Below are 24966 nucleotides of genomic sequence, written 5' to 3' on the forward strand. Positions count from 1 at the left end.
TGAAAAACAGTGGTTAAAGCATAAAGGAAACGTTAGAGTGACATAGAGGGAGACTGAGGGGATTACATAGTGAATCTAGGAAAAGGTTTGATCGATTAAATCGTCACACAAAACGTAACTATGCATAACTTATTTGGGTTTTTTTGTCGTTAAACGCCGCGCTCAGCAATATTTCAGCTATGCATTGAAACAGCAAGATAAACTGACTAACCTACATTTTGAGCATAAAGGAAAACATGTTGGAAGAAAATTTGAAAATTGTACTAGCAAATGAGAAGCAGCGTCACATCCACAAGTGGCTGTTGATGACGACGGTGACGTTTGTTATGACCATGATTACGTGTTATCAAAATTGAAACATACAAATGAAGCACTTTTTGATAGGAGCACACTCACTGACTGTCCAAGTGATTTTAACGAGTTTTACCAGCAAATAGTTTGGATACTTATCTTTTAAATGAACCTATTTCTGGAATTGAAATTGAGAGAGCAGTGTTCCGGTTAAAGAATGGTAAATTTACTGGAATAGATGATATACCAGCAGAGGTATTAAATAACTCCAGCTCTGTTGATTTACTTGACAGAATAATAAAATATTGCTTTGAAAACGGAACAATCCCATCAATATGGGGCCCGTGAAAATCCGGGGTAGAATAGGTCTTCAGCAACCCATGCTTGCGGTAAAAGGCTGCTATGCTTTTCGAACGAGGCGACTAACGGGATCAGGTGTTCAGGCTCGGTGACATGGTTGATGCATGTCATCCTATCCCCATTGCGTGGATCGATGCTCATGATGTCAATCACTGGATTGTCTGGTACAGACTCGATTATTTACAGACCGCCGTCGTAAAGCTGGAACATAGCTGGAATGCGGCGTCGAACAAGAAACAAACAATTCCGACGGGGAAGAAGCGCCTGTTCCAACTTCCTTGCCTCAAGGAAGAGTTCAGCCTATCTGCCGTGACGATCAGCTTCATATCGGATACCCGTACATAGGGCTGGTTGATAAGCTCGGAGCCTCATATAGAATGAATTTGGTAATGGTGAAATCTTTTGTTGTGGACATTTGCATGATGTCATAGAGGTATTTCCACAAAAACTCGAGTCAAATTGTTTCGTTGTGACAAGTAAATAAAATATGCAGAGGTAGGAGAATGGACAAACGTGCAGTTATCAAGTACTCTCAGAAAAAAACCCACCAAATGCCATCCATGAGTGAGTGAGCGAGTATGGTTTTACGTCGCATTTAGCAATATTCCAGCAACATCACGGCGGGGAACACCAGAAATGTCTTCGCACATTGTACCCATGTGGGGAATCGAACCCGAGTCTTTGGCGTGACGAGCGAACGCTCAAGGCTACCCTACCGCCGCCATACTTGTTTGGAAGGAAATTCATTTTATTTACAGAAAATATTTGAGACAAGTGGAATTAATACGATGTCGATTCTCAAAAACTCAAAGGATTTGCGTTACCCTTTTCTCTCTCTCGGAATAAAGCCAAGTTGATTTTGACAAACAATTTCCCATGATCATTAGTCCGTTTTGATATACCCCCGGTCTACAGTCCGTTTGCTGCAAAATCGTACAGATAAAACGCAAAGTAGATATAAATCCGAAAGCAACAATTCGTCTTAAATGGCATGAAAGTCCTTTATTTGTCAATACTAACTCGTCACCATAAGTTCAGACATTGCCATGAAGTAGAGAAAAAGAAAATTACAGCTATGAACTTCTTGCAATATCACGATATGTTACTGGATGGACCTGACTGCGAAATTACAGCTATGAACTTCTCCTTGCAACATCACAATATGTTACTAGACGGACCTGACTGCGAAATTACAGCTATGAACTTCTCCTTGCAATATGACAATATGTTACTAGATGGACCTGACTGCGAAATTACAACTATGAACTTCTCCTTGCAACATCTCAATATGTTACTAGGTGGACCTGACTGCGAAATTACAGCTATGAACTTCTCCTTGGAATATGACAATATGTTACTAGATGGACCCGACTGCGAAATTACAGCTATGAACTTCTCCTTGCAATATGACAATATGTTACTAGATGGACCTGACTGCGAAATTACAGCTATGAACTTCTCCTTGCAACATCACAATATGTTACTAGACGGACCTGACTGCGAAATTACAGCTATGAACTTCTCCTTGCAATATGACAATATGATACTAGATGGACCTGACTGCGAAATTACAGCTATGAACTTCTCCTTGCAATATGACAATATGTTACTAGATGGACCTGACTGCGAAATTACAGCTATGAACTTCTCCTTGCAACATCACAATATGTTACTAGGTGGACCTGACTGCGAAATTACAGCTATGAACTTCTCCTTGCAATATGACAATATGTTACTAGATGGACCCGACTGCGAAATTACAGCTATGAACTTCTCCTTGCAATATGACAATATGTTACTAGATGGACCTGACTGCGAAATTACAGCTATGAATTTCTCCTTGCAACATCACAATATGTTACTAGATGGACCTGACTGCGAAATTACAGCTATGAACTTCTCCTTGCAATATGACAATATGTTACTTGATGGGCCTGACTGCGAAATTACAGCTATGAACTTCTCCTTGCAACATCACAATATGTTACTAGATGGACCTGACTGCGAAATTACAGCTATGAACTTCTCCTTGCATCATCACAATATGTTACTGGATTTTCCTGACTGCAAATTTACAGCTATGAACTTCTCCTTGCAATATGACAATATGTTACTAGGTGGAACTTACTGCGAAATTACAGCTATGAACTTCACCTTGCAACATCACAACATGTTATTAGATGGGCTTGACTGTTAAATTCCAGTTATGAACTGATCCTTGCAAAGTCACAATATGTTACTAGATGGACCTGACTGCGAAATTACAGCTATGAACTTCTCCTTGCATCATCACAATATGTTACTGGATTTTCCTGACTGCAAATTTACAGCTATGAACTTCTCCTTGCAATATGACAATATGTTACTAGATGGACCTGACTGCGAAATTACAGCTATGAACTTCTCCTTGCAACATCACAATATGTTACTAGATGGACCCGACTGCGAAACTACAGCTATGAACTTCTCCTTGCAATATGACAATATGTTACTAGATGGACCTGACTGCGGAATTACAGCTATTAACTTCTCCTTGCATCATCACAATATGTTACTAGATGGACCCGACTGCGAAACTACAGCTATGAACTTCTCCTTGCAATATGACAATATGTTACTGGTGACCTGACTGTGAAATTACAGCTATGAACTGCTCCTTGTAATATGACAATATGTTACCAGATGGACCTGACTGCGAAATTACAGCTATGAACTTCTCCTTGCATCATCACAATATGTTACTGGATTTTCCTGACTGCAAATTTACAGCTATGAACTTCTCCTTGCAATATGACAATATGTTACTAGATGGACCTGACTGCGAAATTACAGCTATGAATTTCTCCTTGCAACATCACAATATGTTACTAGATGGACCCGACTGCGAAACTACAGCTATGAACTTCTCCTTGCAATATGACAATATGTTACTGGTGACCTGACTGTGAAATTACAGCTATGAACTGCTCCTTGCGACAAGCTTGTAAAGGAGACTGATGGGATAATTCGTGGCTGGCGCCAATCTGGGCTGCTTGACAGGATGTGAACTGACAACTACTCAACTTCACTTTGTGTAGGTGACTTTGTTATTTTGTCTAGTAATGTATTTATCTATTACCTTTGTGACTGATTGTTGTCAGTGGCTGCTATCAACTTGTAATGGTTTGATATCATTGGTTTTGATGTAATACTAGTAAATAATACTGAAGTGATTTATTTCGTTTGTTGATTGTTTCCTTATTTTGATGGTACAAAATTAATGCGCATAAAATTAATACGACCTTCCGTCACTCGCATTTTTCGCATTAATATTCTGCTCGCATTAATTTCGTGTTTTACAGTATCAGCTTGTATCCTGTTCAACTGTTTTCCAAAGGGAGGTAACTCTGGTCAACACTGCCAATCCTGGCGGCAAAACGGAATCTCAGTTCAGCAGTGGCTTTCATGATGTCGGCCCGTCTTATCCTCATTGTCAGGACAGCTCTCTATGCTGTGATTATAATATGTAGCCTTATAATATTTTCAGCACTGGGAGTAAGCATGGTAAGTGTATTTAATACGTGTATTCCTTTCCATGACAAGTATTCCACATGCCGTGATCACCATGAAGGCAGGTCGTGTGTAGAAGGCCCGCCATGCATGACTGAAGGGCGGAATAAACATCATGGTATGCCTCGTCTATGTGGGTCGCTGTCTGTACCAGACCGATAATATATACGTTCAAAAGATTCGTCCGTCTTGAACAAGTTAGGACTTGAATATATTTGTGTGACGTTCATAGGTTTAAATGGATCAATATTTGTCACAGTAGAATCTTGTACTGCGTTCTTTAATTATTTAAAGCGGACATCAGACGACAGATCGTTTACATGCGGCTCCACCGATGATATTACACATCCGTGGTTTAGAATATATTACAAGCAATCTTTCATCTAAGTACGTAATTAAGTAATTAGCATGCATCAAACGATGGATAAATATGACAACGGCCTTTCGGGAAGAGATATCGGCCCATAGCGATGCTTACATTTATTTATTATAAATGTCTCGAGATCCTATTTCAAGGCATCGATTGCCTTGGTAACGTACTTATGCTTTGTTGTGAGGGCTGCGTTCGAAATGGACCTGTCCTTCGCCCTGTTGCCAGCACTGTTTAAGAGGGACGAGTAATCTTTCTAGTTTCTAGTCTTACATAATGTATTCTTAGACGAAAGCTTCCCAATTGTACGTACTTCGTAACGTATTGTCTTGTATAACATCGTTGGGCAGTGGTGTAGGGGTAGGGGTTGGGACATGCCCGTAAATTAGCCCATTCCCGTGATAGTTTGTACATCGGCACACTTTCCGTTTCCTGCTATACGCCTGACGACTGAATGACACATGTGTAGTGGTGCTTGAAGTGGCTAGCCTTGCTCTAAGGCTGTACTGAATGACAAGTTCATGGATGTATAGTAATTTTATCCTAATAATATGAAAGCCTAAATAAGTGGACAGTAAATTCTAAGTTCGCAAGTCTTCTATAGGGACAACTTGTGCTTACTATTAGTATAATCCAAGGATTATGATTTATACTAATAATCATTTCCTTGGAGATATTTTATATCATCTTGGAATTATTATTGAAACTAATAATCATTTCCCTATAGTCTTGTGCAAGTCTATGAACTCGCATGCTCGTCTGGCAGCCTGGTTCCCTTGGGATACACAAATTACGGGAAATGAAATATGACTCGTATTACAAAATATATTTTGAAAGCAGAGACTGCATCCAGACTCCAAGTTGTGACGTGTTGTTTGACCCCCACGGTATTTCTCTCTCATGTAGTCTTACAACCGCGGACACAATAGGATCAATGAGTTGAGTGCGTGAAACACGTATTGGTGAGTGTTCTTCCTTATCGTGTTTCACGCGACCTTGACGAAGTCAGCCCAGTGAGTCAAGTTCGTTTCACAGAAACATACGAGTTTGATACAACGGTCGATTAGGTCTATTGTGCGTTCATTCTGGAGTGACCTCACGTTCAACTATTAACTGGCGTTTACACATGCACTCAAGCTACAAACAATCTAACGGAAGGCCTGCAGGGCGGTGATGTCGGTATAACCCACTTATAGAATTACATCTTTTAAAAGTCGTCTTGTGTTTCGTTACCACTATTAATACTGCTATTCTCAAAATAAACCTCCATCGGTGGTACATGATTACACATTACATAGTACATTATATAGTAATGTAGAGCAAGATGACATTGTATCATGTCAATTGTCTAAAATACCTCAGATACTTTGATAAGTACTAGTAAGCCTGGATAAGTTGAGTTGTGACGAGACAATTAACACCCGTTGGACTATGCATGAGGCCCGGCAACTGGCGCGTACCATTGTGAAGAAAGGGGTAGCGGGTGGTCCGCGACATTTACAGTCCGTTTGCTGCAACAACGTCCCGATGAAACGCAATATATGTATAAATCCGAAAGAAGCAATTCGTCTTATATGGCATGAAAGTTATTTATTTGTCCGTACCAACTCGTTACCACAATTTCAGACACTGTCATGAAGTGTAGAAAAATGTTGTTTAACAAACTATCATGTAATTGTTGGGGATGTAATGCCAGTTGTTACAAGGGGCCCTGTGCAATAAACATAACAGCTGAAGGGCATCGTGGAACACGGGGAATGTCTCAAAACTTTTATGCTTAAATATTTTCATTGTCACTGAAACTGTCAACTGAAATAATAATTTGACTGACAGTTATATGATCTAAACCATCGCTTTTCACCGATGTAACTTATGACATGAAATGCCAACTCTCGAGCCTGAGAATGTGTGATTTGTCCATGCTTTACCTAGCTTTCACGTGTTTATTATCCCCACCACGAGGTGGAAAGGGGATATAGGAATAAGTGTTGTCTGTCCGTCACGCTTCGTTTCCGGAGCAGAACTAAAAATCCATGAGAAATATCTAGGCCAGACTTGACACATAGATATGTCTAGTGGTAAACTGGTGCTTTTTGATAGTTTGGGATTTTTAAAACTTTATTTTTCGAGTTTCCATAGCAACGACTTTGACTTTGACTGAAAATGGCGGTTGTGCTCGTTTCCGGAGCAGATCTTGAAAACCGTACAGTATTTCTTCATCAAACTTGGCACATAGATAGGTCTAGTAGTAAACTGGTGCCTTTGCTAGTTTGGGATTTTTGAAAAATTAATTTTCGAGTTTCCATAGCAACGACTTTAACTTTGACTGAAAATGGCGGTAGCGCTCGTTTCCGGAACAGATCTTGAAAACTGTAAATATTTCTTGCCTTGCACACGTTATAAAACATCCGGACACTTCATATTGGCGGGAGTTATGAGTACACGCTCTACCTGCAACAAACCAAATGTGTTTACCAAAATTCTGTGCACCGCCTTCTCGTCTCAAACGCGTTTTGTGGGTTGGTTCAACCTGTCCTGGATAACCTGAAGCATTACACCATTTTCACAGGCTAGTTTGCCTATAACGTGACCGGACTTTTCTCTTGTTGTAAAAGTCAGATCAAACTGGCCTAAAAGAAGCCTTTGGCATATTGGCTTCCATAATATTATCGATACGCCACTACACCTGCAAAAGCGAGGATCATGAGATCATTATGTACATCAAAGGGGCCGTATCGTTCTCCATATGCACAGCACGTGAAGCCCTACAACAAATGTAAACAAATGATAAAATGTGCAAATCGAAATAGTCTTTAACGTTTTAGGATATTTTCTCAACAAAACTTAACCATTCTATGACATGTGTTGATCTATATGTGAAGACTCGTAAAAAATGAAACAGGTGAAAAACATATGCCATATTTTTAATTGACATGTAAGATGCGAAGTATCGTGACACGTCGCTGGACTGTGGCAGAGGTATCAGGCTGGCCTCAAGACACTCTGGGTAGGCGAGTGGGTACAGCGTCTGTCCGGAGAGCGGAAGGTCGGTGGTTCGATCCCCGGCCGCGTCATAACAAAAGACGTTAAAAGATAGCACTTGTTATCCAGTCTGGTACTCGGCATTGAAGGGATAAAACAGAGAGTTGTTGGCTCGGAGTCCGTATATTGTGCCTGAGTGGGGTATCCATTTTAAACTGTGGCATGGTATCTCAGTAGGCCAACACTCCGAAACCGGCATTGGTCCCGACTCGTTCAAGCAGCCACACACACAATTAATGGTATTTGGCGTTGGTTCAAGTTTTATTTATAACACAGGGTTATCAAATACCTCGGGTAGATTGTATTTACAAAGATTATATTAGATTTAGCAACTAAACTGCTTTGTTGATATCTCCGATAAAGCTTGGGCTCTTTACTAGCTTTACGTAAGATATATATGTTACTTTTTAGTGTTTTACCTTCAAGTGTTTACGTTTGTGCTTACATTCGGGGACAAACCAAGGTATCTCCGACAAGGCATATTACGACGCGTGGTAGTCTTTACCTTATCAGGAGCATTCCCGAATGTGTTTCGTTCTGATTCTATCAGCACGTGATCCCCCGGGCCAGTTCATTCGTAACCTCGCTTTGATTACCTTGACCTTCTCGCAGTGACCCCGATTTTGTAAAGAGAATGTTTCCATCTTGCTCTGCTAAATCTCAAGCACACTTAGCAGCCTTGGAGTTATCAAACTTGCATGCTTTAAAATGTTTGTAAGATTGTTATCTGGTTCAGTAATTATAACTTGTTATTTACTACATGCAAGTTACAATTCACTGGTCTGTGAGGGTACAATGTGTGAAGCCCATTTCTGGCGTCCTCCGCCATGATGTTGCAGGAATGATTCGACAATCGGCATAAGACCATACCTCACTCACTGGTCTGTGAGGGTACAATGTGTGAAGCCCATTTCTGGCGTCCTCCGCCATGATGTTTCAGGAATGCCGCTACAATCGGCGTAAGACCATACCTCACTCACTGGTCTGTGTGCACCTATAACATATATGGCAAAGTTCGAAATCAAAGGACAGGCTATTGCTGAAGAAATGGCGTAATGTATTGTGCTTACAGCCTTGCAAGTATTATGACCAGAAAACCTTCCTGGGCCACCTCTGTAGTAGCGGTGGCATAGTTCAATCACTCTAAATCCATAATTATTTTATCATTGCCTGGGGACCCTCTAAGTTTAGATGTCCCATGGTCTCCTAAATTACATTCAGAATCCAATTCTTTCTCTTGTCAATATATGTGTATCAGGTGTGCCAACGCCAGACAAAGTGTTTGTCCTAGCATAGAAATCTGCAATAAGAATTATAATTTCTGTGTTTAAGATATGGCAGTAAGATTATTCTCACAAGGTCTCGACATATTATCGGGGGCACGGGTGGCCCAGTTGTCTAAGGCGCAGCGATTCGCTGTGCAGAGTTGCGTTCGTTGGGCATGTCCCTTGGGCACGCCAGAAACCTATGATTGTGGGTTCAAATCCCGGTTCGCCCCGATTATGTTTCTAGGTTTGTCAGCACCATACCCGTGCTCGCGGGTTTCACCAAAGTGGTAATCGTCTGAGACCTGCATCACTTCGGGCTTTCCTTCCACATTAAGCTGACACGCCGCGATATGACTAAAATAATGTTAAAAGCAGCATTAAACTCAACTCACTCACTCACTCACTCACTCACTCTAGTGTAATATCAGTGAGGTGAGGAAGATGGATCCAAGATTTGCCCTATTATGAGTACAGATGTCATGACGTCATAGTGTGTTACGTGACGTCACTTGTTTGTTCAGTCTCTGTGATCTCTGTTCCAGTCTAAACACGAACAAAACTGTTTGTTGTACGCGGAGATAAAGAAGTCGTATGGATCGGTGTCCATATGTAACTACAGCATCGCCATCGCCGTCATATTCTGCTTGCTGTGTCCTATCGCCGTCATTGTCCTCACCGTCCTCACCTTCATCGGCATTCTAAAGGATAAAATGTAAGTTTTGAGCGCTGTGTCATATGAATCAGACTCTGAAGGAAGCAAAGGCAGCAAATAGGTTCAGGGTATTCATTGCAAAATATAGGGATTTGATAGACTTGGTAACCGTGAATTATTTCACAATAGGGCATACCGCTCATGTTTGTTGTCAACCATGCATGGTATTGGTAAATTACGCTGTTTTCATTCTAAATTAATGTAACACAAGAAACTCTTCTTCTTTTTTCAGAATACAGTTCGCAGAGTTACCGTTCCTGATCCAGGTCATCGCTGACGGTGTTGCATTCTTCTTGGTCCTCATTTCTGCTTGCACCATCAGTGTTGGCTTCAAAACGTTGTGCGACAGCCTCGTTGGCGGCACAGATGTGTCGTGAGTACATCCTATCCTCGTGACCTGCCTCTCTATTGGTAGACTGACTATACCCTCGTGTCCTGCCAGTCTATTGGCTGACGGGCTATACCATGGTGTCCTGCGGCTGTTTTGGCTGACTGACTATAACCTCGTGTCCTGCCGCTCTATTGACTGACTGACTATACCCTCGTGTCCTGCCGCTCTACTGGCTGACTGACTATACCATGGTATCCTGCGGCTCTATTGGCTGACTGACTATACCATGGCGTCCTGCTGCTCTATTGACTGACTGACTATACCATGGCGTCCTGCCGCTCTATTGACTGACTGACTATACCATGGCGTCCTGCCGCTCTGTTGACTGACTGACTGACTATACCATGGTGTCCGGCCGCTCTATTGGCTGACCGACTATACCATGGTGTCCTGCCGCTCCATTGACTGACTGACTGACTGACTATACCATGGTGTCCGGCCGCTCTACTGACTGACTGACCAAACCATGGTGTCCTGCTGCTCTATTGACTGACTGACTATGCCATGATGTCTTGCTGCTCTATTGACTGACTGACCATACCATGGTGTCCTGCCGCTCTATTGACTGACTGACTATGCCATGGTGTCTTGCCGCTCTATTGACTGACTGACTGACTATACCATGGTGTCCTGCCGCTCTATTGACTGACTGACTGACTATACCATGGCGTCCTGCCGCTCTGTTGACTGACTGACTGACTATACCATGGTGTCCGGCCGCTCTATTGACTGACTGACTATACCATGGTGTCCGGCCACTCTATTGACTGACCGACTATACCATGGTGTCCTGCCGCTCTATTGACTGACTGACTGACTGACTATACCATGGTGTCTGGCCGCTCTACTGACTGACTGACTAAACCATGGTGTCCTGCCGCTCTATTGACTGACTGACTATGCCATGATGTCTTGCTGCTCTATTGACTGACTGACTGACTATACCATGGTGTCCTGCCGCTCTATTGACTGACTGACTGACTGACTATACCATGGCGTCCTGCCGCTCTGTTGACTGACTGACTGACTATACCATGGTGTCCGGCCGCTCTATTGACTGACTGACTATACCATGGTGTCCGGCCACTCTATTGACTGACCGACTATACCATGGTGTCCTGCCGCTCTATTGACTGACTGACTGACTGACTATACCATGGTGTCTGGCCGCTCTACTGACTGACTGACTAAACCATGGTGTCCTGCCGCTCTATTGACTGACTGACTATGCCATGATGTCTTGCTGCTCTATTGACTGACTGACTGACTATACCATGGTGTCCGGCCGCTCTATTGACTGACTGACTATACCATGGTGTCCGGCCGCTCTATTGGCTGACCGACTATACCATGGTGTCCTGCCGCTCTATTGACTGACTGACTGACTGACTATACCATGGTGTCCGGCCGCTCTACTGACTGACTGACTAAACCATGGTGTCCTGCTGCTCTATTGACTGACTGACTATGCCATGATGTCTTGCTGCTCTATTGACTGACTGACTATACCCTCGTGTCCTGCGGCTGTTTTGGCTGACTGACTATAACCTCGTGTCCTGCCGCTCTATTGACTGACTGACTGACTATACCCTCGTGTCCTGCCGCTCTATTGACTGACTGACTGACTATAACCTCGTGTCCTGCCGCTCTATTGACTGACTGACTGACTATAACCTCGTGTCCTGCCGCTCTATTGACTGACTGACTGACTATAACCTCGTGTCCTGCCGCTCTATTGACTGACTGACTGACTATAACCTCGTGCCCTGCCGCTCTATTGACTGACTGACTATACCCTCGTGTCCTGCCGCTCTACTGGCTGACTGACTATACCATGGTATCCTGTGGCTCTATTGGCTGACTGACTATACCATGGCGTCCTGCCGCTCTATTGACTGACTGACTATACCATGGCGTCCTGCCGCTCTATTGACTGACTGACTATACCATGGCGTCCTGCCGCTCTGTTGACTGACTGACTGACTATACCATGGTGTCCGGCCGCTCTATTGGCTGACCGACTATACCATGGTGTCCTGCCGCTCTATTGACTGACTGACTGACTGACTATACCATGGTGTCCGGCCGCTCTACTGACTGACTGACCAAACCATGGTGTCCTGCTGCTCTATTGACTGACTGACTATGCCATGATGTCTTGCTGCTCTTTTGACTGACTGACCATACCATGGTGTCCTGCCGCTCTATTGACTGACTGACTATGCCATGGTGTCTTGCCGCTCTATTGACTGACTGACTGACTATACCATGGTGTCCTGCCGCTCTATTGACTGACTGACTGACTATACCATGGCGTCCTGCCGCTCTGTTGACTGACTGACTGACTATACCATGGTGTCCGGCCGCTCTATTGACTGACTGACAATACCATGGCGTCCTGCCGCTCTATTGACTGACTGACTATACCATGGCGTCCTGCCGCTCTGTTGACTGACTGACTGACTATACCATGGTGTCCGGCCGCTCTATTGACTGACTGACTATACCATGGTGTCCGGCCGCTCTATTGACTGACCGACTATACCATGGTGTCCTGCCGCTCTATTGACTGACTGACTGACTGACTATACCATGGTGTCTGGCCGCTCTACTGACTGACTGACTAAACCATGGTGTCCTGCTACTCTATTGACTGACTGACTATGCCATGATGTCTTGCTGCTCTATTGACTGACTGACCATACCATGGTGTCCTGCCGCTCTATTGACTGACTGACTATGCCATGGTGTCCTGCCGCTCTATTGACTGACTGACTGACTATACCATGGTGTCCTGCCGCTCTATTGACTGACTGACTGACTATACCATGGCGTCCTGCCGCTCTGTTGACTGACTGACTGACTATACCATGGTGTCCGGCCGCTCTATTGACTGACTGACTATACCATGGTGTCCGGCCGCTCTATTGGCTGACCGACTATACCATGGTGTCCTGCCGCTCTATTGACTGACTGACTGACTGACTATACCATGGTGTCCGGCCGCTCTACTGACTGACTGACTAAACCATGGTGTCCTGCTGCTCTATTGACTGACTGACTATGCCATGATGTCTTGCTGCTCTATTGACTGACTGACCATACCATGGTGTCCTGCCGCTCTATTGACTGACTGACTGACTATACCATGGTGTCCTGCCGCTCTATTGACTGACTGACTGACTATACCATGGTGTCCTGCCGCTCTATTGACTGACTGACTGACTATACCATGGTGTCCTGCCGCTCTATTGGCTGACTGACTATACCATGGTGTCTGGCCGCTCTATTGACTAACTGACTGACTATACCATGGTGTCCTGCCGCTCTATTGACTGAAGGACTATACCATGGTGCAATGCGGCTCTATTGACTGACTGATTATACCATGGTGTCCTGCCGTTCTATTGACTGACTGACTATACCATGGCGTCCTGCCGCTCTATTGACTGACTGACTATACCATGGTGTCCTGCCGCTCTATTGACTGAAGGACTATACCATGGTGCAATGCGGCTCTATTGACTGACTGATTATACCATGGTGTCCTGCCGTTCTATTGACTGACTGACTATACCATGGCGTCCTGCCGCTCTATTGACTGACTGACTATACCATGGTGTCCTGCCGCTCTATTGACTGAAGGACTATACCATGGTGCATTGCGGCTCTATTGACTGACTGACTATACCATGGTGTCCTGCCGTTCTATTGACTGACTGACTATACCATGGTGTCCTGCCGTTCTATTGACTGACTGACTTTACCATGGCGTCCTGCCGCTCTATTGACTGACTGACTATACCATGGTGTCCTGCCGTTCTATTGACTGACAGACTATACCATGGTGTCCGGCCGCTCTATTGACTGACTGACTATACCATGGTGTCCTGCCGCTCTATTGACTGACTGACTATACCATCGTGCATTGTGGCTTTATTGGCTGACTGACTATACCATCGTGCATTGCGGCTCCATTGGCTGACAGACTATACCATCTTAAACATAAAACTCACTCACTCACTCCTTCTCCGCAGGTGCTCAGAAGCAGCAGTGATACCTATTCACGACAAAACAGAAAAAGACTACTTCCATGGTAATCTGTCGGCGGCAGAGGTAAGTCTTGTTGAGTATCAAAGTAAATATCACATGAAAACAATCTACCAGGGTGCATTGTGCATGCAGTTTCACTCAGGTAGAAGTAAACTATTTCGTGGATTAATAATATGCCATTATCCATTTGGTTCCTTAATAAAAATCCTAGTGTGGTGTTGCAGACGCCATTGTTAAGTAAAGTTGGTCACCGGTATCTTCGTTCGCGTTATGTTGGTCTATATGGTTGAAACATTCAAATTGATATATGGTGTCGGTTCTATATAACACTGTGAGGCACATTCATGTGAAATATTTGTCTTTTTTACGGTAAAAAGGTCAAGGGTACCAACTTTCCGATATGTCTAATTTGCACTCTCCTACCCAGACTTTCTACCTACAGCATAGTACTTCTACCACAGGCCAGTGCCATGGGATAGTAGGTCACGTCTTACACAGTCCATACAAGATATTGCATATGTTTTTCATCTGTTTCATTTTTAACGAGCATACACATTTAGATAATCATGTGTCATAGAAAGGTAACATTTCATTAAGAAAATATCCTCAAACGTGGAAAACAATTTCCATTTGCATAGTTATCGTTTGTTTACATTGGTTGTACAGCTCCGCCTGCTGTCATAGAAGCCCCAGGGACAGCTAGGGATAGGGTCACCTCGTTTGTTTGTTTCTTTGTTGTTTAAGGACGCACTCAGCAATAGTCCAGCTATATGAAGGCGGTCTTTAAATAATCAAGTCTGGACCAAAGAATCCAGTGATTGACATCATGAACATCGATCCACACAATTGGGTTCGATGACATGCATCAATAACGTCAGCGAGCCTGACCAACCGATCCCCATAGTCGCCTCTTACAGCAAGCATAATTGCTTTTTTCGGCAAGCATGGGTTGCTGAAGATCTGTTCTACCCCGGATCTTCACGGGTCCGGGTCACTTCGATGTAAAAATATATATTGTTGTTCACCTCACTGTCGTAGTTGTAGTAGCATATCTATATAATTATGCAAAACAATATGTAAAGCTCAACACAATATGTACTTGCATTAGACCAGTCTGTTCCAATTTTAGAATAAGCACGTTGGTTTACAAACAAGTCCGGCCACGTGATATGCAGATTTGCCTGGCAAAGAGTCATATAATAAGTCTCATACAGTTAGTCTTAAAGTGGTGTACACTCAGTCTTACAGGGGTGTACAGTCAGTCTTGCAGGGTTGTACAGTCAATCTTTTCTGTCTGACACACGGCAGCGGCGGTGTTGGTGGTGGATGAAGAAGATAGATCATCTGAGCAAAGTGACTAACGCATGGCACATGCTGCTTCACTGTATTTTTTCAGTTTCTAATCGTTTCCAGTTCTTACAGTTTCCAGTTCGTTTTCCAACGGCCCTTTTCAGGACCACCCATCTATCCCGAAAGAACGCTTTCATCCTTGCTTTGACTACCCTCTTCACCATCACCACCCAACCACTCACCCACCAAACCAAAAACAAAGAACACTCACCCACCAAGCCAAAAACAAAGAACCCTCCTCCCCCCCCCTTCCGCCGCCGCCATCTTGGATAGCCCCTCGGAACCGAACCAAGCTGCCACCAGTCAAAACTCCCCACATTGAATAGGTGGCCACAACCATGCTTGGAGTTGAAGTCGCAACCGAATGATCGTTATGTTTACAAACAAGTGACGACTGTCGTGACGCCGAATACACTTATCGCTGCTAAATTACTTTCTTCGTTTGTCAATTGAAATTTCTGTTTCATTTAAACTATCGTGTTATTGATATAGTAAGAATGCAAGGGAGAAGTTGTTTGATCTTCCGATAGTTTGCAATCTCGAACCAATCTGATTATTAAAACAACGAAGTAAATTCATCTGGAAAACATGGTCAGTCGTAAACCTTTTCAAAATGAAATATGATGGCATTCCCAAAGACATAAACAAAAATATCAACATTACTACGTTTGGGGTTAGAGGGCAAATTTCAAAATTCTTGTAATGGCCGCGCCCACACTGGTGGCAGCGATGTTACCGAGAGTGTAACGAAGGTGTCACGCGCTGGGAAGGAGCTTGGAACCGAACGTGCCGCCATCTTGGAGGCGCACGCCTCCAGGAAACGGACGTGTCGCCATCTTGGATGCGCACGCCACCGGAACCGGAACTGTCGCCATCTTGGATGCGCACGCATTACCAACAATGCCCTCTTCGCGCATTCGCAGAACCACTTCCGGTTCTGTAGCGCTGTTAGCAACTACTCATATGTGGGACCTCGGCCGCAGTTTCTGTCGATGATACACGCGATACAAAAATAATACAACTCCTCAAAACACCAACTTAAATGCTAAAATGATACGAGGTGCTGGAAAGATCGGTTTCGATTTGTTTTCGTTTCACTGAAACTGTGATATTGGCGCTAGGATTGGTTTGCTTAAATAATATTCCACCGTGTGTCTAATGCACAGGGCCACGGATAGCCATACTATACTGACTGTACTGATTACATTAAAAAAAATGTTTTAATGTAATCAGTACAGTCAGTATAGTATGGCTATCCGTGGCCCTGTGGTCTAATGTACATGTTACATGCTGTGATTGTACAAGATAATGAATTAACACTTATGTGTGTATATCTTATTAGATACACATTGTAAATCTCAGAAAATGGAATATATTATCGTAACATGACAGGGTTTTTTCTCTCCAACATTCTGCAATGGATATTACTATTTGATCTAATTACAATTAGATTTACAAATTATTGATGTAGATTTACTCTCGATATGAAAATCTATCGCAACTTTTGTGTTATCAGCAATGAGCATGGCGCTTTGTATTTTTCGTTCCATGTCCTTACAATGTGTACAATTTTATGGGACGGTCTGGACGACAAGTTCCCTTTGTTCCGCGTGCTTCGTTGCCGCCTCTTCACATTCCAGTGAAATCAGGCCCCTGTCACCCCAATTACCCCCAACCTTCACCCCTTGACCGCCTTTCCCCCATTTCTCTCCCAGGCCGTTCCCCTATCCTCACTGTGGGCACAGTTGGATAGCCTTTCTCCAAGGCTTTACAGAATAAACTCGCCGCCACGTGCTTGTCACTGGCTTATCTAGTAAAGGGATAGTCTGTCTTACAGACCCTGATACAAATATATATCAAATACAGCCCATTCAAGTCTATAATGTTTGGCAAGTCTAGATCACTGCAGTATCTGAAAATGAAGAGAGTCACTGGGCTCCTTTTCATTATATTTTTATTAAGATAACTGAACAACTGTTTTTTTATGTAAGATGTGTTCATTTCAGAGACTAGATGTTAGTCTAGTAAAGGGACGGCGTTTCATGGCCTTATGAAAGACCTGCACAAGCCTGTAAAGAAGTTATTACCTAAAATAGTTCCAATTAGTTCCCCTTCACTCCAACCGTAACTGTTATGTATTCAATAGCGCCAAACAAAAATAAGACAAGGTTTTTCACAGCTTAAGCGCTCGGCAGTTGAGGTGTTGACAGAGGCAAGCACTGTTCCGACACCATGCCTGTCATTTAAACCTTTACGTTATGGTGTTAGGATCTTGCAGACTGTTATATTAATGATGACTGGTGTGACCCAATGTAGATGTTTTTTTTATGTCGTTGTGGCTTGTTTTCATTGTTGAATATAGTAACCCTCTTCCATCAAAAATGATATTTGATGGAGACTACGTCAGGGGACAAGGTTTTATTAATGGCCCCTGGGTAAAGCTTGCTGGATGGTGAAGCTGGGGACAGTGCGTGGGAGTGGAGTACAGAAGCACTTGTTTTCAGAGGCTGACACTGGGGAATGTGGGACGCGGGGACGCGGCACGCGGAACTTAGGGGAACTTGTATCGTAAAGGCTAACTGACACACGGTCTGTGATTTCCCGCCGCTGTGAATTTGTCGTTTGTCGTGGACCGGTGCGCGTGGTTTGTCCTCACGTGTTGTGACGTGGATGACGTCTCGTCAAACAGCTGATATGTTTTGGTCGTATAATGGACAAACGTAGTTTTAGCTTCTAAATACAAGGCCGTAGTTAACTTTTTTTTGACGTTTGGGTGTGTGGGGGGGTGGGGTGGGGTGGGGGCAAATGTTTGTACAAGTATCACTGACGAGTACATGAGACCGTTTCGCTCTACTAACACCGTTAGAATTTGGCGCAGTTTTTTTTCTATATTTATGGTATACTGACATATGTTAAGACACTTAGTTGCTGATGGGAATGATGGAATGCAGTGAATGCAGTTGTTAATTAGAATAGGTCCAAGATTAAACACTCGTTAAAATATTTTATACACATATATTAATCTCGAATTGTCTCATTAATAACAAAGTAATAGACACTTCACACTTTCTGAATGACAAAATGTTTTCAGTGTAAAGTGATTTCGTTTTGATGTTTGAAATACATCGTGAATACATGAATAGTATTCATTATTTGTTTTTGTACCCTGCATTATATAAATTATCAAATATTTCGACCAAGGCCATGTGATTCACATTTAGTCATTTATTTTGTGTCATCTATTCTAAAATAGAATTTGTAAAAAAATACATCTTGTCTAAGATCAAGGCGAATGCATTCTTGTGTTTATTTAGATAGGTTTTCTTCACAATCTTAAACCATATATGTTTCATCCATGCTTTTGTTTAGCTTGGCCAAAATATGTTTTATGATATGAAAAAGCAAGTCATAATTACCGAAAACCATTTTTATTATCGATTTTGCTAGTTTTCATTCGGGTGCTTCCATATTACGATAAATTTAGAAAAGTAGCAAACTTACAATACCGGCACTTTCGCCGATGGCTAGGCAGTGCATAGATCTTTTAGATTTGCTGATAGAAAGACAATCAACTCGAGTTGCGTACAATTTGGTTACATTGTGTGAAGAAATAACAAGTAGAGATTGCTGCAGAGCATCAATAGCTCCCCGCGATATAATGTTATGTGCAGATGAAGGAAGTGTAAGCTATGGGAGGAGAGAATTGGTGTAAAGTACAAATTGGTTGTTATTAATGTACTTATCTTTGGAAAGCACAATAAAAGAAACAGTGTCTTTAATTGGTCAGCACAAAGAAACCCCAGGCAAGAAAACTGGGCCTGTCAGGCAAAACTTGATATATACCCACTATTTGTACCAATAAAAAAAATCCTATATAGATAACACAACAAATGTCATTCTAAAGCATGCTTTTGCAGCAAATATCAATATTTCTGGTCAAAATGTTGGCTGGGTTAAATAAAGCAAACTTTTAAAATAGTTAACACAAAAAATGTAATGAATCCACTCTAAATATACTTCAGTTCAAATGTAAAAATTCACGCAATCATTAATGGATTCCCATTTATCTAGCAGCAAGTTAGGAACATACAGTTTGGTCACGTTATCTATAAATATTGAGAATTATCTTACATATTGTAAAAACAAAGGCCATAGGTCACTTTTCTCAAAACTTCGTTTAAGTAATCACAAACTAAAAATTGTAGATATAAAAAAACACCAACCCCATTTGAACAACGTCTCTGTGAAACATGTGATGTCTCAGAAGATGAACAACATTACGCACTGTCTTACATAATACAACCAAGAAAGAGAATCACAAATAATCCCCAATTATGATAAAGAATTTGGTACACTCTGTTTTTAACAGATTCTTAATAAGTTTACCAACAGTTATCCAGAAACAACTTCCAAGATCTGCTAACATATCAACAATTACATAGTTTTGCTCAATTCTCATATTGTTTCCATATCATTATAAAACACTTGTTTTTGAAATAAAATTGTTATAATGTACCTCCTTTGAATGTTGAATGTTCCTGTGTTTTTTAATTGTCGTTTATTGTGCATGTATTTTGTAGTTTGTGAGAAACCTATGACATGTGTTTGAATCTCGGTTCGCCCCGATTTTGTTGTCATCACAAAACCCTTGCTCGTTGGTTTCACCAAAGTTGTGAACGTCTAAGACCTGCATCACTTCAGACTTTCCTCCCACATCAAGCTGACACGGAATACTATACAAGACGGCGTTAAACCCAACTACCTCACTCACTCTTGTGTATGGTTCCGTTTGGTTAACTCGGTTTGTGTTGTGATTGCTTCTGGCTTAGATTTGAAATTTGTATAGAAGAATGTTACTATGTTCAACCTAAACATCGTGAAGATATCATGCAACCGTATTATCTTTTTGGAAAAAAATTGCAAACTACAGACCAACCTGTTGATTTCCTATGTATCCAGAAGCAAAGAACATATACGGGTGTATGATCTCTGCTGGAAGTTAATTTTTTTTGGTCAAAGCAATAAACCATGCAGAAACGTAAAGCGCCGCGGTACGGTATGTACCATACATTACATACAGTGAAGTATTTAAAACTATGCACAGCAAGCGCCATACATGTGATTATGAAGACAACTAATAAAAAAATTCTGATATCAAACCCGTTGTTTTACATGTGTTGTTTATTGAACAAAGTCATACTTTATAGAAGCCTGCTATTTAATCGTGTTGAACAATATGTTGCAATAGCAGTGTGAAAATTGAGTGCGCGTGACAGGCTTGGCCTAAATTCCTTCCTGGAACGTTTCTCGATGGCTGCCTGAATAACATACGATACATTGCAAAGGTAGTGCGCAATTGAGCTGTTCGGGTAAGGGAGATAATCACTCACTCTCAGTGATACAGCTTGAATAAGATACGATGTACAGCAATGCATGGTCAGTGCGTGATTTATCACTTGTATACTACGCCTGTAGCTAAAGGAGATAATCGCTCAATGCGCAATAGTTTATTCTTACAAAATAAAGACCGGTTAACTTTAGCGAAATGGGATCATTTTTAGCTCTTTTAAAAACAAAATGAACAAATTTCATGGGTTATCAGCATTACGAAAAGTGACTGAGTCTCTGAATAGCAAGACGATTTTGAAGTATCTCTTATTGCTGGAAAAGATAAACATCAACATTTCACGCACATTTCACATGATTTGTATGTTTCGTTTCGGTAACTGTGTGGCTTGAAATTTCAAAGAAACCAACATGTCGACTTACATGCCATAAAATTAACCTCTCCCGTATACTTCCCCGCCTTAAGGGCGGGGAAGAATAACGTTGTAACCCTTTTGAAGCAATGTATATACGTAAACACAGCGCGGCACTGAGCGGTATTGCAGAGCGTGGAGTGCGTTGCAAAGCGCCAATCGCTTGTAAGCGATGTACTGCGATTCACCTTACAACAGTGCGCTAACTTTCAGCCCCTTGCAAGCGAAACAATCGCTGACTGAGGTCGCTTCGTTCTCAAACCAAAATGGCGGCTTACTTTGACAGCGGAACAAGGAATTCTTGACTGGATCAACGAGAAAATGAGCAAAGGTCGCTAACACCCCATCATCCTCAGTCTGCTCCACATCTTCAAAGTAGTCATAAATTTCATCAGCTCGTCATCGAGCCTCTTTTATTACGTTCTTCATTACGCGGATGGTCAGGCTCGCTGACATGGTTGATGCATGTCATCGTATCCCAATAACGTGGATAGATGCTCATGATGTCAATCACTGGATTGTCTGGTCCATACTCGATTATTTACAAACCGCCGTCATATAGCTGGAAGATTGCTGAGTGCGGCGTTAAACAACAAACAAACAAACGTCAAGGCAACCAAGCGGTAGACGCGCCGCAAGCGCTTCGAACTGTTGCAGACCACGGGTTGAGCGATGAATTTCTTTTCTCTAAGCGATTTGTGGCTTGCAACGCGCCCTAGGTGACAGGCCAGATTATGTTATCTGAACTATGGCTGAATGGAGAGAGGTTTCCTTGTGGATTCCACATATAGATTTTCTTCGTCTGAATGACACATGATAACATAAAGGATGACCTACTCGAAACTTGACATTATGAATTCATCCCATCATGTGGTTATTTAGAATATTCCACAGATTACCTAAAGGAGTTAAAGATTGAGTGCATGGTAACGCATACTTTATATGTCTTAAAATGTTCAAGTTCATGGGTAGTATTAGGAACATGTGTTTTATCAGTTCCAGACGAATTCAGCGGTCAAATTACCAAAATTCTGCAAATATTTTGGTTATATTTTTACACATAACCAATTCCCCCTATGAAATAAATAGAAACTGATTAAAAAAAATAATAATCGCATGTAAACTGTTTGGGCATCATTCGAGTGCAAAATGCGATAGAAACGCTTGATAATAATGACAAAATAGTGTATTGATTTATTACAAAAGACAATTCCGCGATTTTCTGCAATTCTGCGGTAAGTTACATTTTCTGCATGTCTTTCCGCGAACGCAGAATCGCAGAATTCGTCTGGATATATATATATATATATATATATATGCACGCAATTTATGTTGTTGTTTTTCTAATAACTCAGGGAGGGGCTTGGACAGCGGTCATCGTGTGGTTGGTCCAGCTGATAGGGGGACTGTTTGTGCTGTGGAGGAATGGCCGACTGACCTGTCTGCCCTGTTTAACATCCCCTAAAAATTCACCCTCATCGCCTTCCCAGCAAGTCCCTCCGAAATTCTAGATGAATGGGACATTCAAGTTGTGTATTCTTGCAGCACGAAGCAACCGCGGTCTCTATAATCGAACACCCGTTATGGCGTTGATGTAGCATGGCGGGTAATTCATTACTCATCACACAGAATGTCGGGGTTCGGATCTCCACATCATTTACAATTTGTGAAGTCTAATCATGACCTCCTCGCCAATATGGCAACGTCGGATAAGAGAGAGTACACGACCCCTGCTACCTAAGAGAAATCTCCACAGATTTGTAAATGGAAAATCACTTAAATCTACTTATTTGGTAGACCTCAAAGGAGTGAGTTTACATTATTGTTTTTCTATTTTTATTTTATTATTTTAGTATATTATTGTGATTTTGATAATTTAGCTTTACACTGTTACGAATCATATTCAAAGTGTGGAAATGCATTCGTGTTTCACTTCTTTTTTTCTGCTGATTCTTGATGGCGGATTGGTTTTTACCATTACTGCTTTGTTGTCATTTAGGGTATGGAGTGCATAACCTTATCTTTCAATCTGAATAACCATTGTGCCTTTGGTGTATATCACGGGTATAAATCAACTTCAATCGTATTATAAAAAGAGATGTGTATGTGGATATATATTTATTTATCCTACCTTACATTTGATTGGTCAATCATGTTTTGATAAATTTCCTTACACCCAGCTACAGCGTTTGTGCAACTGGAAAAAATATACCCTGCCAAATTGTCAATATATTTTGCCGAGCTCTGTTATCAATTCAAACTCCTTGCAACTAAACGGCGTCCCGTAATGTACAGTAATAATGAGCCGAAACCAATTCCATGATCTATCTATCTATCTATCTATCTATCTATCTATCTATCTATTCTCCCTGGAGTATTTTATTGTGCGATAAACAACGACCGCAAGTCGGTTTTTTTTCTTATATGAGATATCAACATTCAAGCTTTTGAAATATTTCCCCAAATTTTAATGATGATTCCCTGAATAGAATCCGACCTCGGAAATGTCGGACAAGTCCATTTTACGAACAGGTGGGTGACGTTTTGTATTTCCCGCATATTCTCCTTTCTGTACCTTTTCCCCTGATACCGATTGTTATATCTCTCCCACATTTGGATGCGATCTTTCGGCCACTGTGATGTAGCCCAGCTTCCTCTATGGGGAACAAGTCACTGGACACTTCCCTCTAAAAATATATGGCGTCAGCAAGTATTCGAATCTCCAGAAAAAAAGACAGCTACGTGAATAGGCCGCCAGTTTGGGTTGGTAAGTGATTATAATTATCGCAGATAGATAACTTGGTGTCGACAGGCAATAGGAGGCACATCAAGCTGTATATCCCTAGCTCGTGAAGCATATACTGGTGAGGTGAAATACACAAGGAAACAACATACAACAGAAACCTGCTTCCTGTCAACAACACAAGACCACGAGAGAAATGTAGGGGGTCACCTTGCCTTGCAACATCCGGCGCCCACGGGACAACCGGAAGGTCACATTGAAGTGTAGCATTTGTCATTGCATGTTCCCTTAATTCTTTCCATCAGTATTTCATGTAATAGATAGTGCCTTATGAATTACTGCTCGAAGTGGCGGCAGTCACTCACTCACTCACTTTTGACGTGTCTTGATTACCCTGTTCACTGACAACCACTTATAAAAATAAATGATTTGGGGGAGTCCTCATTGTCCATCGTACACTTTCTGAAAGACATGTCACTCGTGAAGATCCGAGGTAAAATATAGGTCTTCAGCAACCCATGCTTGTTTTAAAAGGTGACAATGCTTGTCGTAAGAGGCGGGTAACGGTCAGGCACGTTGACTTGGTTGATGCATGTCATCGTATCCCAAGTACGTGGATTGATGCTCATGATGTCAATCACAGGATTGTCAGGTCCAGACTCGATTATTTACAGACCGCCGTCTTATAGCAGGAATATTGCTGAGTGCGGCTTTAAAGAACAAACAAACACGTATTAATCTAAAAAATTGTAAGATTAGAGGATTAAGATATTAACGCGGGAACAATTTCACAGTGGTATGTGACCAACTGATTGTTACACATGAACTGTTGTTTGTATGTTGGATCTTGTTTGTTGATGATAACGCTCATTAAAGTTGTTTTTTCTGAATTGTTTTATGTTGAGTTTGCATACACCACACGTGTACATTATACACGGATATATTTTGTTTCTACCATGCCTGGCGCGACGAAGGTTAAAAATAGATTAGTTGTATCCGGTCACGTGACAGGATGTTATTCTCAGCACATAAGGATTTGTCTACTTTTTGTTAAAACTTTGTATAACTGTAATTAGAG

The 24966-nt window shown here is 42.0% G+C and overlaps 1 protein-coding gene across 1 annotated transcript; it reads left to right on the plus strand.

Annotated features, from left to right (window-relative positions):
• Positions 1-4051: 4051 nt before the first annotated feature.
• Positions 4052-24488, plus strand: LOC124140976 (transmembrane protein 179B-like). Its single transcript, XM_048388564.1, has 5 exons — positions 4052-4194; positions 9423-9592; positions 9825-9965; positions 14021-14099; positions 22501-24488. The coding sequence occupies exons 1-5, from the start codon at positions 4096-4098 to the stop codon at positions 22654-22656; spliced, it is 645 nt and encodes a 214-aa protein (XP_048244521.1). The 5' UTR covers positions 4052-4095; the 3' UTR covers positions 22657-24488.
• Positions 24489-24966: the final 478 nt, after the last annotated feature.

The sequence above is a fragment of the Haliotis rufescens genome, unplaced genomic scaffold (genome assembly GCF_023055435.1).
Source record: "Haliotis rufescens isolate VD_foot unplaced genomic scaffold, xgHalRufe1.0.p SCAF_73, whole genome shotgun sequence".
NCBI lineage: Eukaryota > Metazoa > Mollusca > Gastropoda > Lepetellida > Haliotidae > Haliotis > Haliotis rufescens.